Source organism: Triticum aestivum, chromosome 7D (assembly GCF_018294505.1).
Source record: "Triticum aestivum cultivar Chinese Spring chromosome 7D, IWGSC CS RefSeq v2.1, whole genome shotgun sequence".
In the NCBI taxonomy this organism is placed as follows: Eukaryota; Viridiplantae; Streptophyta; class Magnoliopsida; order Poales; family Poaceae; genus Triticum; species Triticum aestivum.
This window is the reverse complement of record NC_057814.1, coordinates 36,348,410-36,363,374: the sequence shown is the minus strand read 5'-3', so window position 1 is coordinate 36,363,374 and position 14,965 is coordinate 36,348,410. Positions and strand designations below refer to the sequence as shown.

Sequence of the window (14,965 nt, the reverse complement as noted above, 5' to 3'; positions counted from 1 at the left end):
TTTTCCCCATCGAGATACTCCTCCCACTCCCCGTCCACCGCCACTCCCCGTCCAGCGCCGCCACTTCCCCCGTACCGGCCGTCCAGTTCCGATCGGCCGCCCCCCCTAGCCGTCGAGCGCCGCCCACATCGCCGTCGAGCGCCACCCCCCTCTCCGTCGAGCGCCACCCCAACTCGCCGGCGACGTCCAGATCCGCCTCCCTGGCCGGCGATTTCCAGATCCGCCTCCCTCCCTGTGCAGAGGTGACTCCCTGCCTGTCCAGGCCCTCTTTCTCATCTTCCCTACCCAATCTGGCTGTTGTGTCAAATAGTTTAGATGTGCTGCACAGCTACAAAAAAGTCTATTTCATTCTTAATTCTGAATATGTAACTTTGTGCATTTTATGTCCATGCAAAGAACTTCTGTATGTTGAAAAAAAATGCTATTTACGATTGAAAATTAGTTTCAAATCTGTGTACAGTCGTACATTTTGCCTTTTTAGTTAACAATTTCATTTTGTACTTAAACGATGTTGATTGAGTAATCTTAAAGTACTTGTGATAAATTCGCTATGTTTCTGCAGTGGCTCATGATCATTTATTCAGACCAAAAGCGTGTTGGTAAGTTGCATTCAGTTTCATTTGACCTCCCAGTATGGGTAGTTTGTTGAAAAAACATGTTCCCTTATGTAGGGAAAGATGTATGGCCCTGCAGAATGAGTTAGAAATTATGCTTCTATATAATATGGTGGATTATGGATCACTAATGTAATTTGTGTTCTCAGATATTTCTTTTGGAGGTCAAGTAACTATGGATCTATCTTTTTGGAGGTCAAGTAACTATGGAAGGATGACCATGGGGAGGGATTGCTGCTTGTAAGCAGGAAGGTACACAATGCTTTATTTTTCCATATATTGTTATCATGTGTCAACTCTTCTGTGGGTAACCATATGGGCACATGTTCAATAAATCATGCTTGGTGTGTTTGGCGGCATCCTTGTCCATATATTGCTATCCCTAACCACCTGAGAACAGAATAGAAGGTGTCTTTCATGTATATTTTGACTAACCACCTGAGAATGATTATTTGTTCTCGTACATGTTTTCTTTCCTTGTAGATAATTGATAGAACATTTATTCATTTAGTATTTAGAGCCTTTTTGCAGCACAATTTAAACTTTCTACCTCCTCTCCAATGACGACGCTGCTCTTCCCCAATGACAGCTTGCTGCTGAACTCTGTCAACACCCGCTGCTGATCGTCTCTTGCATCTACATGTTCCTGTTCTTCTCCATCTTCAAAGCCACGTCTTAGACTGCTGCAACACCAAGCTCCAGAAGCCAAATTTATGTTCTGTACTCCATTATCTCACCTCTTCCCTCGCTGATTTCTTGAACCCCTTGCTTGTTCAGTTAGTGTGATGTATGTTCCTGTATGCTGCCAATTGAGATGATCTAGTTCTAGTTTTATCACCTTAGTATTTCAATTATTTGCTATATCGAGTTTTGTCCGAGTTTTGAGTGTTGGTTGTTTGTTAGAAGAGCATCTTCTCTTATGTAGGAAAAGAAGAATGGCCTATGGCAGCAACAAAGATGAACACGCAGACTAAGGCATAGCCTAGTGGTGGGAAGGGGCTGATGCCTTCCCACCCACCCAGGTTCAAGGCATGGTACTTGCAATTTGGGTTTGTTGCACCAATTATACTGTAGGGGTTCCTTTACAGTCTTTCTGTCAAAAAAAAACAAAGATGAACACTTGCAAGTTCATGAAGTTGGAAGTTTGCAAATGTGGTTGAGAGTGGAGATTGTGGCCCCATCAATAATATAATGTTCAAAAGTGTCTTGTAAGTTCCTGCACCTTTGCTCTGTATTCAAAACTACGACAAATGTTAATCTAAAATGTAACATTTTTGTTTTTCAATAAATTGTTTGTTCCATTATCAGTACAGTTGAATTATAGTGATGGCATCCTTTGCATTTCTCTTGAACTTGTGTACACAAACATAGAAGTAGAATAGCAAAAAGTTGTCAGTGCATTAGCTTCACCCTGCTGCTCCAATAACACTTATACTACACTATGTATATACCTCTAAACTTGCATTTATGAGTATGCCCCCAGTTATTCTAATTTTCTTCACAAATACAGCTTCTGAGTAGAAGTCGTTGTAGATACTTGGGGCCACCGTTCTCCTCACCAGACCCTTGGGTGGGCGAAGGCCCTCAAGCACCTCCACTTGAACTTCTGGTAAGTCTGTAAGGAACCACCCCAGGACAGTTCCAGTCATATTAGTCTTTTCTTATCAGCTAGCTTTGCATCGCCCGCCTCCTTGTTTTTAACATTTTCAAGATGATGAATTTTCGGATTGCCTTGCAGCTTGTTTAGGCTCTCCAACTGTTTTAGCTCATGCCCATGTTCCGTCCTTACTTGAAATACAGCAAGTTCTTGTAGTGATGCTAAACTGCTGATGTTCGGAACTTGCATTGCAAAGCTATAAATATGTTGCTTACTGCTAGTTTTCTACATGTAGTGCTAGTTCTGTACATGCAGTTTAGTTTTCGGCATACTTAGATTTTTCCTATGAAGTGAGGATTTTGTTTGCTATCACGTAAAGTTGTGAAGGGGGTTGGTCACCACAAAATTTCATTTGCCATGAATTCTATGGATATAGGTCATTGGATTGCAACCATTTATTTTTTCTTCCCTTTTCTTTTCTTTTCTTTTGTTCATTATGTTCCGGTTACATTTTCATAATTGCAGCCTCTACTTGGCAATAAGAGAAGTCTTCTTCACTTGCTTGGTGGCTAGCAACAAGTGTGTCATGAGCTGGAGCTTACCTTTTGGTTTGAAAACCTGTATGTATCACAGTTTTGCCTTTCACCGTTGTTCATTGAAATCTCCTATATTTTTCTGTTGTATAGGTGAATGGAACCTTCCAAGCCCAAGGGAATGCTGATACTCCGTTGGCAGAATGTTCCCATGATGAAGACAATCCTCATGCTACTCATGCGGATGAGCATAGTTCTATTCCAACACAGGACAAACATTTAGGAATTCCAGTACTATAACTAGTGGTTAATATTGTGAACTACAGTGCAGTTAGGCTTTCTTTGTCAATTGCTTCTCCTGGCAATTTAGGAATCAACTAGTATATGCGTGTTTTGGACTTGGTGACACCTCCTGTTAAGTCGAGCTTCCATGAATCATGACTTGGATATGATATGAATGTGTGGATCTTGTGAACAATGAGATTTAAATAAATTTGATGGGTACATTGTGACCTAGGAATTGGTTGTGATTTTAAACCGGGTCGTGTGACCTTTGTGTATGCATGATTGTCAAAAGATTTGCATGTGGCTGTGAATATATACTGTTTTCCAATAATATTTTTGGTTTGTCTTGGTTGATTCCTGACGACAGTTTTCATACTTTCCTGACGAAGCTAGCCGTCATGGATATATGTTGAGCTCATTCCTGAATGTACGGTCCTGAGTGCCACTACCTGTCAGGAACAGAAGATGTTCCTGACGGTGGGGCCGTCAGGAATTTGAGGTTGGGCGGCGAGGGGCTCCCATCAGGAATTGCCGTCAAGAACACTATCGTGACGGGGACCGTCAGGAACAATAATCTTTCCTGAAAGCTGTTCCTGACGGAATATTCCTGACGGCGGGGGCTCATTCCTGACGAAAACTGTTGATTCCTGCCGGATTTTGGCCGTCAGGAAAAAGTCAGTTTGCGGGTAGTGTGACTTAAAGAGGGTAAGTATTATATTTTCTTTCCTTACTTGTGCAAGGCGTGCAAGAAGAAGAAGTACTGAAAAGTTTGCACCGGCACTCCCAGAAACTCGACTATTCCCCACGGCTAAAAACCGACAGGAAATTGCAAAATACCGTCAGGAAATATATTCCTGACGGCTACCCGACAGGAAAAAGCCAACAGGATTAAATCGACAGGGAAAAGAATATTTGCCTGACGGTTGGCCGACAGGGAAACAACTCCTGTCGGTTGTTCCTGACGGCAACCCACAGGAAAATCATAAGTCTCGTCAGGTTTATTAAACCCCTTTTCGTGGCAGATGGCCGTCAGGAAAAAGCTGAGAGGGTATATACTTTCAGAAATAACCTGCTCTCCTGGCAATGTTCTGATCCATCACATTGCACAGGGCAATGACAACACAACACACATTTCTAAGTTCACCTAGGTTCATGATCAGCAGCATCACATATATACGCATCATTTTACTATTTCTCATCCATCATATTCCATATGACAGTTGCTGCAACAAAATGCCATAAGATTGTCGCTCATTAGTTGAAGTGCAAATGGACTAGTGAGATCCTCCTCCGGATGCATACTTGTTATCATCATGTTCTCACCATCATATTGCAAACTCGAGTGTTGCCATTGGCGATGTGATCATCCATAGCGTCATCCTCAAAGATAACATAGGACGAATCATCTTCCCCTACAAAATTATGTACAAAATTAATGAAGAAGCAAGATAATGGAGAAGTATTTGACAAGGAAATAAAGAGATGGCAACACCACAACCCAGGGGCTGCCGCCACCAATGGGTCTGCTTTGAGCACGAGTGATTTACTTTGTTGTTTTGACAAGGAGAAGTTGCTGGAATTAGCTAAGCTTTATCTTGATGATTTTAATCACAGAGATATGATACTCTTGAAAATGAACTTGGTCTCTACATAAATAATATAATCCATGAAAGAAGGTTTCCTAGGTTGGACAAAATAGGTGATTGCTAAACTGATGGTGGACAAAATAGGTTTTCCAGCTATGAATATTGTGAAGAATGCTTTGCGTGAAAAAATTGGTGATGATTATTTGAGTCATAGCCTAATTTGCTTGTTGGGTTTTTTGCTCAAAAGCCACAACAGTTCTACATATACATGACACCCCTCTTATTCTCATCCATCACATTGCACAGAGTTCTACAACAGTTCTAGGCTTCCCTCGCGCCGCTCTCCCCCGCGTCGCTCTCCCGAGGGCGACTCGGGGGCGATCTAGGCTTCCCTCGCGCCGCCTCCTCCCCCTTCCCCTCCTCCTCGCCGCTGCCGGAGGCGGTCGCCGGGGCCCCCGCGCGGCTGCCTGTGAGGGCGGCGGCGAGGCCTCTGGCCGCTCCCTTTCGGTGGTGAGGGCCCGGATCTGAGGCGGCGGCCTCGCTGGTGCGGACGGCGCTCCTCCGGCGGCGGGGAGTGCTCGTCGGTGAGGTAGGCCGGATCCCCTCGGCTGCGCGGGCAGCGAGGTCCCGGTGGGCGCTGGTCATGGCGCGGGGAGGCCCCGGGCTCCCCTCGTCAGATCGGAGGCGATCTGGTCCGCTCGTGATGCATGACCTCCGGCCGGCCTGGATCTCCGGCGTGCACGCGCCTGCCGATGTTGTGGCTGGTTCGGAGGTGGCGGCAGGGTGCTTGGCCGGGGGAAACCCTTGGCCGCCGGTGGCGGTCACGGCGTCGATGGCGTCCCCCACGCCATTCCCTCCTTGGTGGCGGCGCCAAGGCTAAACCTCCCCTGCCTCCCCCCTTCCCCTGCGCCCGGGTGAAAACCCTAGCCCCGGTGGCTAAGCGGCGGCGGCGCCACAGCGTCGTCACCTTCTTGAAGGCGCCGACTTGGGCATGGGGATGCTGGGTGTGCATGGCGAGCTTGTCTGGTTCCTGGTGGTGGCCCGTCTGACTTCCGGCCGTGTCTCCGATGGGGACCTCGCCCTTCCTCACCTTGTACATGCCGTGGTGGAGCGGTACTTCATCTCACTCATTGATGGCGGCGAAGATCGGCGGCATGGCGCTGTGGAGGCTCAGAACCATCACAGCTGCTGCTATCCCCCTTCCCCGCAGCTGCTGCTGCCGACCGGCGGGGCGCCGCGGCCGCCGACGCTCCCTGCCGTTCATGTGCAGTTGCCCCGTGCCTGGCTGGGCCACTGCCCAGTAGGGCCGGCGCCCGTTAACCGCTAGCACCAGTGGCCTCCGGGGCCACTTACAAGTGGGGCCCCATGCCCCTGTAAAATAAATAAATAAAAATAATTATAATAACTTGTAATTAATTAAATAAAGTAATTAATTAACTAAATTAAAATTGATTTGTTTAATTAGCTAATTAGTTAGTTAGTTAACCCTAATAGACACTTACATGTGGGTTCCCTATCCAGTTTGACCAGTCAAATTGTTGACTCGGTCGACCCCCTGGACCCCACCCGTCTGCCTCACATGCATTCGGCTGGGTACACCCACTGGGTACCCGTAGCAATTTCCAATTTAATATATTGAATTAAAATACTTTTTGAAGATGGGTAAAGCTTTGAAAATAATATAAAATAAACCGTTCATCAGATGAAAATACTCTGTACATGAAAGTTGCTCAGAACGACAAGACGAATCCGAATACGCAGCCCGTTAATCAGCCACGCGTCCTTAGCATAGCGAACCTGCAACATTTCATCTCCGGTTCATCTGTCCGAAAACGCGAAACACCGGGATACTTTCCTGGATGTTCCCCCGTGCGCCGGTACCACCTATTAGGGCACACATAGCACCGTTCATTGTCATGTCTTGCATCGTCATGCTTATGTTTGCACTGTATTTATTGTTTCTTCCCCCTCTTCTCTCCGGTAGACTACGAGACCGACGCCGCTGCTACCCAGTACGACTACGGAGTTAACGACCCCTCCTTCTTGCCAGAGCAACCAGGCAAGCCCCCCTTGATCACTAGATATCGCCTATTCTTCCCTCTACTGCTTGCATTAGACTAGTGTAGCATGTTACTGTTTCGATTAATCCTATTCGGTTGCATAGCCTGTCATTGTTGCTACATCTGTTGATACCTTACCTGCAATCCTAAATGCTTAGTATAGGATGCTAGTTTACCATTAGTGGCCCTACATTCTTGTCAGTCTGCCATGCTATACTATCGGGCCGTGATCACTCGGGAGGTGATCACGGGTATATACTGTACATACATACTATTCAGGTGGTGACTAAAGTCGGGTCGGCTCGTTGGGTACCCGCAAGTGATTTTGATGTGGGGGCTGGAAGGACATGTGGCTCCATCCCGGTAGAGGTGGGCCTGGGTTCCCGACGGCCCCCGGCTGTTACTTTGTGGCGGAGCGACAGGGCAGGTTGAGACCACCTAGGCGAGAGGTGGGCCTGGCCCTGGTCGGCGTCCGTGGTTACTTCAAAATAACACGCTTAATGAGATCTTGGTATTTGATCTGAGTCTGGACACTGGCCTATACGCACTAACCAACTACGCGGGAATAGTTATGGGCACTCGACATCGTGGTATCAGCCGAAGCCTTCTTGACGTCAGCGACTGAGCGGCGCGCGCCGGGTTGGACCGCGTAACGCAACTTCCTTTGTAATGGAGGTTGCTAGGTCTGCTCATCGGCCGCGTACGCAACGTGCAGGTGTGCAATGGGCGATGGGCCCAGACCCCTGCGCGCATAGGATTTAGACCGGCGTGCTGACCTCTCTGTTGTGCCTAGGTAGGGTTGCGTCATGTTGATCTTCCGAGGCCGGGCATGACCTAGGAAAGTGTGTCCGGCCAAAGAGGATCGAGCGTGTTGGGTTATGTGGTGCACCCCTGCAGGGAAGTTTATCTATTGGAATAGCCGTGTCCCTCGGTAAAAGGACGACCCGGAGTTGTACCTTAACCTTATGACAACTAGAACCGGATACTTAATAAAACACACGCAGACAAGTTCCAGAGACAACCCAGTGATCGCTTTCTCACAGGGCGACGAGGGGAGGATCGCCGGGTAGGATTATGCCATGCGATGCTACTTGGAGTACTTCAATCTACTCTCTTCTACATGCTGCAAGACGGAGGCTGCCAGAAGCGTAGTCTTCGATAGGACTAGTTATCCCCCTCTTATTCTGGCATTCTGCAGTTCAGTCCACTGATATTGCCTTTTACACATATACCCATGCATATGTAGTGTAGATCCTTGCTTGCGAGTACTTTGGTTGAGTACTCACGGTTGCTTTGCTCCCTCCCCCCCCCTTTTCCTCTTCTTCTTGGATGCCGCAACCAGACGTTGGAGCCCAGGGGCCAGACGCCACCGTCGATGACGACTCCTACTACACTGGAGGTGCCTACTACTACGTGCAGGCCGCTGACGATGACCAGGAGTAGTTTAGGAGGATCCCAGGCAGGAGGCCTGCGCCTCTTTTGATTTGTATCCCAGTTTGTGCTAGCCATCTTATGGCAACTTGTTTAACTTATGTCTGTACTCAGATATTGTTGCTTTCGCTGACTCGTTTATGATCGAGCACTTGTATTCGAGCCCTCGAGGCCCCTGGCTTGTAATATGATGCTTGTATGACTTATTTTACTTTTAGAGTTGTGTTGTGATATCTTTCCGTGAGTCCCTGATCTTGATCGTACACATTTGCGTGCATGATTGTGTATGATTGAATCGGGGGCGTCACAGGAGGCGCTCCAGCGTCGTTCCCTTGATGGAGGTGTTGCCTTGAGACAACATGGGTGATGGACGAGTCCGGCAGTGAGTGGGGGTAGCTATTAGCGGTTGCGGTGCGTGTTGACGAGTGCTCTGCTGCCTCGGAAGTCCTTACTAGCCGGCGTGTCAACGCACTCGATCCTAGGCGAGAGGGGGAAGTGCTCCCCTCTCGGGTAGCAGCCTCTCGCCGATTGTAGGCCAAGCTTGCCTTGACACCGTCGCCATGCTCTTACCGCATCTTCGATGGCGATCTCTCCGAACAGTTTATGTCTTGTTTTGTGGTTGGTGCTGCGGGCGGCGGTGTTGTTCATGGATGCATGGCGGCTTTGATGAGGCGGTGATGCTCACTCTTCTCCCCCTTGGCAGCATTGTTTGTCACTGTTTATGTGTGCTCGGGGAGCTAATTTACCTCCTGACGGGGTGGCGCTCTTCGATCCAGGGCGAGAAAGTAGAGTGCTTTCTCTAGAGGTGGACACGGATGGCATGACGATAATGTTTGGCCTCCTGGAGGTTGACGATGGCATGAGTTTCTCTGTGGTGTTCCTTCATTCAGTGGCGGTGCCAAGGGTGTTTTGTGTAGTCAATTGACTGCACAGGATTAAGGCCAAATGCGTAGAAAACGTCCAAAAAATAATATAAATTAATCTAAATATAACTACTTGACATCACAATTTTGAATTGACATCACAACTTTGAACTCCTGGCTTCGCCACTGCCTTCATTGACTCTACTTCTTCTCCGGTCGGATCACTGAGCTCGGCAAGGGCCTCGATGCTCAAGTTGTGCTTCATCTTTTTATTTTTATTTGCTTGTGTGTTTTCGTTGCCTGTAGGCTGTTCTTAAGCATGCTGGCCGTTTGGTGCTTTATTAATTTGCCCGCTTGGTGCCTTTGCCTAAAAGGTCAACCAAACGCACAAGCACCACGGGTTCACAGCTTCACATCCTGACGAGGAACGAATTTTTTTTTGTTGGTAGCTAGCTAGCTTCGCTAGTCAGTTTAAAAGATTAATTAGTATCTTCGCTAGATTTGTTTTTCAAAATTCCACCTATCTATTTCAACACATCGTGATATATCAACATGTGTATGAAACCATCATATGCTGGTACAATTGGCTCTTCTCTTAGAGATGCCTGATGGGCGAGATTTCTAGGTCTGTTATATTTGCAATATCTAACACTTAGCCTGCCAAGGTGGAATCGAAGGGGTTCATCTAAAAAAGCGATAGCATATTCCAATATTTCTGCATTTCTCTTCGTGGCGGAAAGGATGCAGCGGATAGCAATCTCCAGCGTTTTGGATGCAAGAACAATTAGGCCTAGAGAAAAGGACATGAACACAAAAGAAGATGTCAGAGGGTTATCATAAGAAAAAAGACCAGTAAAATTAGAATGAGCACATGTACAAGGAAATCATGGATCAGATAGGTAAAATAAACTTTTGGAGCAATTTCTGGCTGTAATTAATCTAGCTTGTTTTCGCATAAGCTATTTAAGATTATGAACAGTAGAGGCTGGCTAGAATGAAAGAAAGACACATCAAATTGAAAGTACAACTCTACTTGGTCGCTAAATAAACGAGTAGGGCTTATGAGGGAGGGGTCATGAGTCTCAATGATTTACCCCGTCTCGAAACTTTTGGTTCACCTTCCACGTGAGTGGTTCATTATCCCGCCAATACATTAGTCCCTTGTTCCTACAAGTGAATAATAATTAATTAACAATGTATGCATGTATGTTATCATAAACAATCAATTAAGCAGGTAGAGCATACGTACATACCAGTGACGACGAGAGCAACATGTAAAGACATGGGGGATAAGGCTACATGGTCCTTGTGTCAAGCCGCTCATGCTCATGCTGCATTCATCGGTTGCTAGCGACCAGGTGCTACTACCAAGACAATATTGAGAAAATGTTAACTCCCGTGGACGCCGATAGATCACGGCGTCGCCTGTAGTGGGAGGCAGTAATATCTTGGAAGAGACACACAATGCCCGTCCTCCCACGAATATGACTTTGTCTCCGATTCCTTTTACCGGGACATATCGTCCTGAAACAAGATCCGACAGCCTGTGAACCGCCAGGTGGGTGAAGGACCTGTCCTTGTGCCCGACCACCAGGACCTCCGAGTCACATTCTACCAGATAGAGAGGATAGGCGAGTTTCTTCTTTGGGATCGCGGCGATCAGCTTTGGTGCATCCTGCAGGTGCGCCTCCATCTGGAAAATCTGTGATACTTCAGGACTATCTTCAAAGAAAGTATCATGCACCAGATATTGCTTGCCTCCTGATGACAATGGTTGGTAATGACCCGGAATTCTCCAAGGCAGCATAGTCCACTCCGTATCTTGGGAGGTAGCAACAGCTGCCCATGTCGTACCAATCAAGACCATGACTCTCACGACTCCGTCGGCAGCCACCGAGATGGAAGCAGACATATCTCTCATTAGTTTCAGCTTGGTTGCCTGCGTATAATCAGCCTTGAGTTGCATGGCAAGAGACGTGAGGGGTGGGAGCTCCACGATGTCGCCGGTGAAAGGGTGGAGGAGGCGGATGGCGGTGTCCTCGTCTCGCTGGAGGACCAGGAGGCCCTCCACGGAGTCAAGAACACAGTGATCCGTCAACAGTGGGAGCCGGACGCGGACAAAGATCCCCGAGTCGAGGTTGAAGAACCGGACGTGTCCACAGAGATTTTCATGGCCGGGGTGAAGTCCATGGCCCTCAGCGAACATCATCCAGCGGCGCGGGTGAAAGCGTGGGTCGATCACGCCTCGGCCGCGCGGAGACACGGTGGAAGACCGCCAGTTGGTGCAGACGGCACGGAGGCGAACGTAGTCCGTCAGGTCGCCGGCCAGCAGGCGCCCCGCCACAAGACGAATCATATCTTCTGGCAGCGATGCCCATGGAGACCGGGTGGCCGGCGGCAGTGAAGGTGACATATTGCTCTTGTTACAGATTCACGATCCAAACCTGCAAGAAACCAACTTTATTTTGTTAGAAAAACTATAAACAATAATAGACTGAAAAAGGTTACTGGAACCACGGAATCCATAGCTCAACAAACTATAATATTAATGCACGGTATTAGACGTAAGAGTTTCACGGCTGGCGGCAGGAAGAAAGATACGCGGCGCGATTAAAAAAGTTGGGCAAGCGATAACACACCTCGCGTTAGTTTAGGCTCGATGCAATCTAATTCGGTTCTCGTTATATAGAAACGGAATATGATTGGGTTTATGTACGATACGGACAAGAGTTGGGATAGATGATGCACAATCAAGTTCAAAGACGATGGACTCCCACTGTCCGACGACTTATCTCTACTCCTAAAGACGATGGACTCCCACTGGTCGCTCGTTTCGTTCGTTCGCTCCTCCCCTCCCATCGATCGTCAGCCCCACCATCGATTTTCCCTTACATGATCTCGTCCACGTCCATCGATTTTTTCACTGAAAAAACCGGTTAAACCGCCCTCTCTCTCCCTCCCGAACCCACGTACTCGATTCCTATTCCTAGCTCTAGCCCTACCCCCGATCCTTTCGCCGCCACAATCAACGCTCGGGTCGTCACCTGCACGTAGCGTGTCGGCGCCCGCTCGGCTCGACCGCCACCGCGACGACTGCAGCCCGCGCGGAGGCATTCCTCTAGGTGGTGCGTCCCTCCATGAATCAATCATCCCGTTTGCTACACAGAGGCCAGGATGGAGTACGCAACTTGCGCAGAGGCCTCCGCCGTTCCTCGACGACGCAGGCCGAGGGCCGCGCCGGTCACCGCCGTTCCTAGATGGATTATTGCTACCCCGCTCCCTTGTGCCGATGAAACCGCACTGGAGGGTCGTGCGCCGGCTGAGCGCCTCAAATCGACGAGTCTGGCCGTGGCTGAGGGCCGAGGCGAGTGCAAGAGTCGACGGTGATACAGTCGAGCCGGAGGGTGCAGCGACTCGTCGGCTGCCGGGACGCACCATGCCATGTGCCGTGTGCCAGTTGAGCAAGGGGTCATGGGAAGTTGCGCCGGCCGGATGGGGATGGCGACGTGTGCGCGTGAGAGCGCCTCTTGGTAATACACAATCGATTGTTTCTTCTTGTGATTTGCGTTACTCATGGGAAAAGCAATCCGTTGTTAAATAGGTAATCTCTGTTATTGTTATTTTCTTGGTTGAAGCCAGATCGACAAGCTCTGTTCGCACTTTTCTTTGTCTTCGCCCATGAGAAGATACGAACATTTCCAAATTCGTGGCCACGGAGGAAAACCACGCCCGGCCCACCCGCGTCGCCCCCGCGGGCGACCGGGAGGCATCCCTAGCCGTCGCCGCCGGTCCCCCCAATCCCCCGCCTCCGTGCAGCACCGGCGGCGGCGGGCCCCCTCCTCCTCCCTGCTTGGTAGTGGCCGACGCAGGACGGAGCCGCCGGGCTGTGGCGCGGCGCTACTCGTGGGGCGCGGCGGCGTGGTGCAGGAGTCTCGCCGCAGTCGCGGCTGGCCTCGGCGTCCGCGCGGACGGCTGCGTGGCGGTGGTGCACGCTCGTACTGGTGGCGGCTGTGCAGCGAGATCTCGATCTGGCTGCGGGCGGCGTGGCCATGATGCGGGCTGCAGGCGGCGCCGGAGCCGGAGTCGTGCCCTTTTTGGTGCGGTGGCTCGGCCGACGGATGGCCTGGTGGCCGCCGGTGGTTCCTCCTGCCGCTCCTGGAGATCCCCTTGTATCCCCATGTAGGTGGGATGGCTACTGCGGGGCGGGTGGCGGCGTGCTCGTCCTGGATCTGGCATCGGGATTCGGGCGGGTGGTGCGGGTTGGGCAGCAGCCTGGCATGGTTGTTGCTCCGGCCCTGGGCAGCGGTGCGGGGAGGTCCGACGCATGGACGGTGAGCTCCTGGTGGCGCGGCCGCTACACGGTGGCTCGGCGGCTCTGCTCGCGGCGACGGCCGGCTTCTTCTCCGGCGTCGGCTCGTCTGCAGGCCAACCGTTTCAACCTTCACTTCATCTCCTCGTCGTCCGGACGTTACTCCCATATGGTCCTCTCCCAGCTGCGGTCCACCGCTCGTCTCGCGCCTGGTGCTGCAGGACCGAACTCGTCTCACACACGGTGTGCAGCAGGACCGAGCTCGTCTCGTGCACGGTGCAGCAGGACTGACCTCGTCCCCCTCTTGGTGCTGCAGGACCGAGCTCGTCTCGCGCTCGGGGAAGCAGGGCGGGTCGATGGATGCCAGTTCTGGCCGGCCTATTGGGTCTCGACGCTGGGTCGCCCAAGGGTGCGAAAGGTGGGACCTTTCCGCTCGCCTCTTTCGTTGGGGTGCGGCGGGTCTCAGGTGAGGTGGTGTCAAGGTCTTGGATGCCGGGTCGGTGGCCCTGGTGGTGGTCGCGCGGTGCTCTTGGGCAGAACCCGTGCCTTGGTGTTGCCCGGTCTCCATGGCTGTGTGGGCGGCGTGGTTGCTGGGGTGTGGCGTTCGGTGGCGGTGAGTGTTGGCTGAGGTGAAAACCTGTTCTATCTTCGGACGTACCGGCGGCGGCGAAGATCTTTCCCTTCTTGAGGGCGTCGTCGCGGCTCTCATTGGCCCGTCATGCGGCTTCAGGGGAAACTCTGAACCTTGGATCGGGCGGTGGCGGCTCTCCGGTGCCGTTCCCTTCCTGAAGGCGGCGCCTTGGAGCACATGGTTCGTCATATGTAGCTTCATCTCTTTGTGGTGGTAGTGTTAGGAGTGGTGTTGCTGCGCTCAGCGTCTATGTATCTTGCCCTGGATGTGTGCGTGTGTTGTGGTAGCGTGTGTTTGTACTGGGTGCTTGATGATCGGTGCTTTATATGTAAAGCGGGCAAGAAGCCTTTTTCTGTAATTCCTGGCCACTAATAAAGATGAAAAACAAGGATCAATCTGTTGTGGTTACTTGATTGAAAAAATCTGACCAATTTCCAGTTCCTGTTTGGAGTATGATCAGTTGGTTTCTTTTGGTTTGATTTCTCCGTTCTGATCTAGGATGATCTTTTTTTTCGAGAATGACGGGGGGGGGGGGGGGGGGGGGGGGGGGCAAGGAGGCCCCACCGATTGTTATATTAATCGAAGGACTTGGCAGTCATATAGGGTTTTTCATCGAAAACAAAACTACAAGCTAAGAAGCGAAAAACCAAAAAAAAAAAGAAAGGGGGGGGGGGGGAGTTTACAAGACAGAGAGAAAAACCGCGCGGGTCTCTAGAAGACGCTCGCGAGCAGGAGCCGAGGATGATCTTTGAATTGATGTAGATTGATGCCCCCTATTCATCCTTGTTCTCCTCTTTCCTTGCCGGGCCAAATTGCTTAATCGGAGGGCAAAGTACATGATAACGTGTTTAGAAGTAAAACTGAGAGATAGATAGATGAATGAATCAGCAGCTTTTCATTGATGATGAATCTGAGTATTTATACGATGCGTAGGTCAGTTACAAGGTATATCATCAACTTTTGAATGGATTAACCTTTGGTTTTGCACCTGCATTTAGGATGAAGGGAGGCACTGGAAACCTCATGCCTCCTCTGGCCATGTTGTACCTGAACAAG

General features: G+C 50.1%; 2 protein-coding genes and 1 long non-coding RNA gene across 11 annotated transcripts; 2 read left to right on the top strand and 1 right to left on the bottom strand.

The window, feature by feature from the left end:
* LOC123167094 (uncharacterized) lies at nt 1-3,277 on the top strand. Of its 7 annotated transcripts, none has more exons than XR_006483792.1 (5): nt 1-242; nt 764-866; nt 1,204-2,223; nt 2,737-2,790; nt 2,898-3,277. It is a non-coding gene; the product is annotated as an uncharacterized lncRNA (long non-coding RNA). The 7 variants fall into 7 exon arrangements; XR_006483794.1 differs by having other exon boundaries at nt 2,737-2,831; XR_006483793.1 differs by having other exon boundaries at nt 2-242; nt 1,204-1,822; nt 2,125-2,223; nt 2,737-3,277.
* Nucleotides 3,278-9,579: 6,302 nt separating this feature from the next.
* Nucleotides 9,580-11,704, bottom strand: LOC123168191 (uncharacterized). 3 transcript variants are annotated; one of them, XM_044586067.1, is made up of 4 exons: nt 11,609-11,704; nt 10,223-11,413; nt 10,064-10,136; nt 9,580-9,759 (listed from the first exon to the last, which is right to left on the bottom strand). In XM_044586067.1, the coding sequence occupies exons 2-4, from the start codon at nt 11,380-11,382 to the stop codon at nt 9,754-9,756; spliced, it is 1,239 nt and encodes a 412-aa protein (XP_044442002.1). In that variant the 5' UTR covers nt 11,383-11,413; nt 11,609-11,704; the 3' UTR covers nt 9,580-9,753. The 3 variants fall into 3 exon arrangements, with proteins under 3 accessions (XP_044442002.1, XP_044442003.1, XP_044442001.1); XM_044586068.1 differs by lacking the exon at nt 11,609-11,704 and having other exon boundaries at nt 10,219-11,598; XM_044586066.1 differs by lacking the exon at nt 11,609-11,704 and having other exon boundaries at nt 10,223-11,598.
* Nucleotides 11,705-12,508: 804 nt separating this feature from the next.
* On the top strand, nt 12,509-14,317 carry LOC123166135 (uncharacterized). Its single transcript, XM_044583905.1, has 2 exons — nt 12,509-13,521; nt 13,595-14,317. The coding sequence occupies exons 1-2, from the start codon at nt 13,019-13,021 to the stop codon at nt 13,746-13,748; spliced, it is 657 nt and encodes a 218-aa protein (XP_044439840.1). The 5' UTR covers nt 12,509-13,018; the 3' UTR covers nt 13,749-14,317.
* Nucleotides 14,318-14,965: the final 648 nt, after the last annotated feature.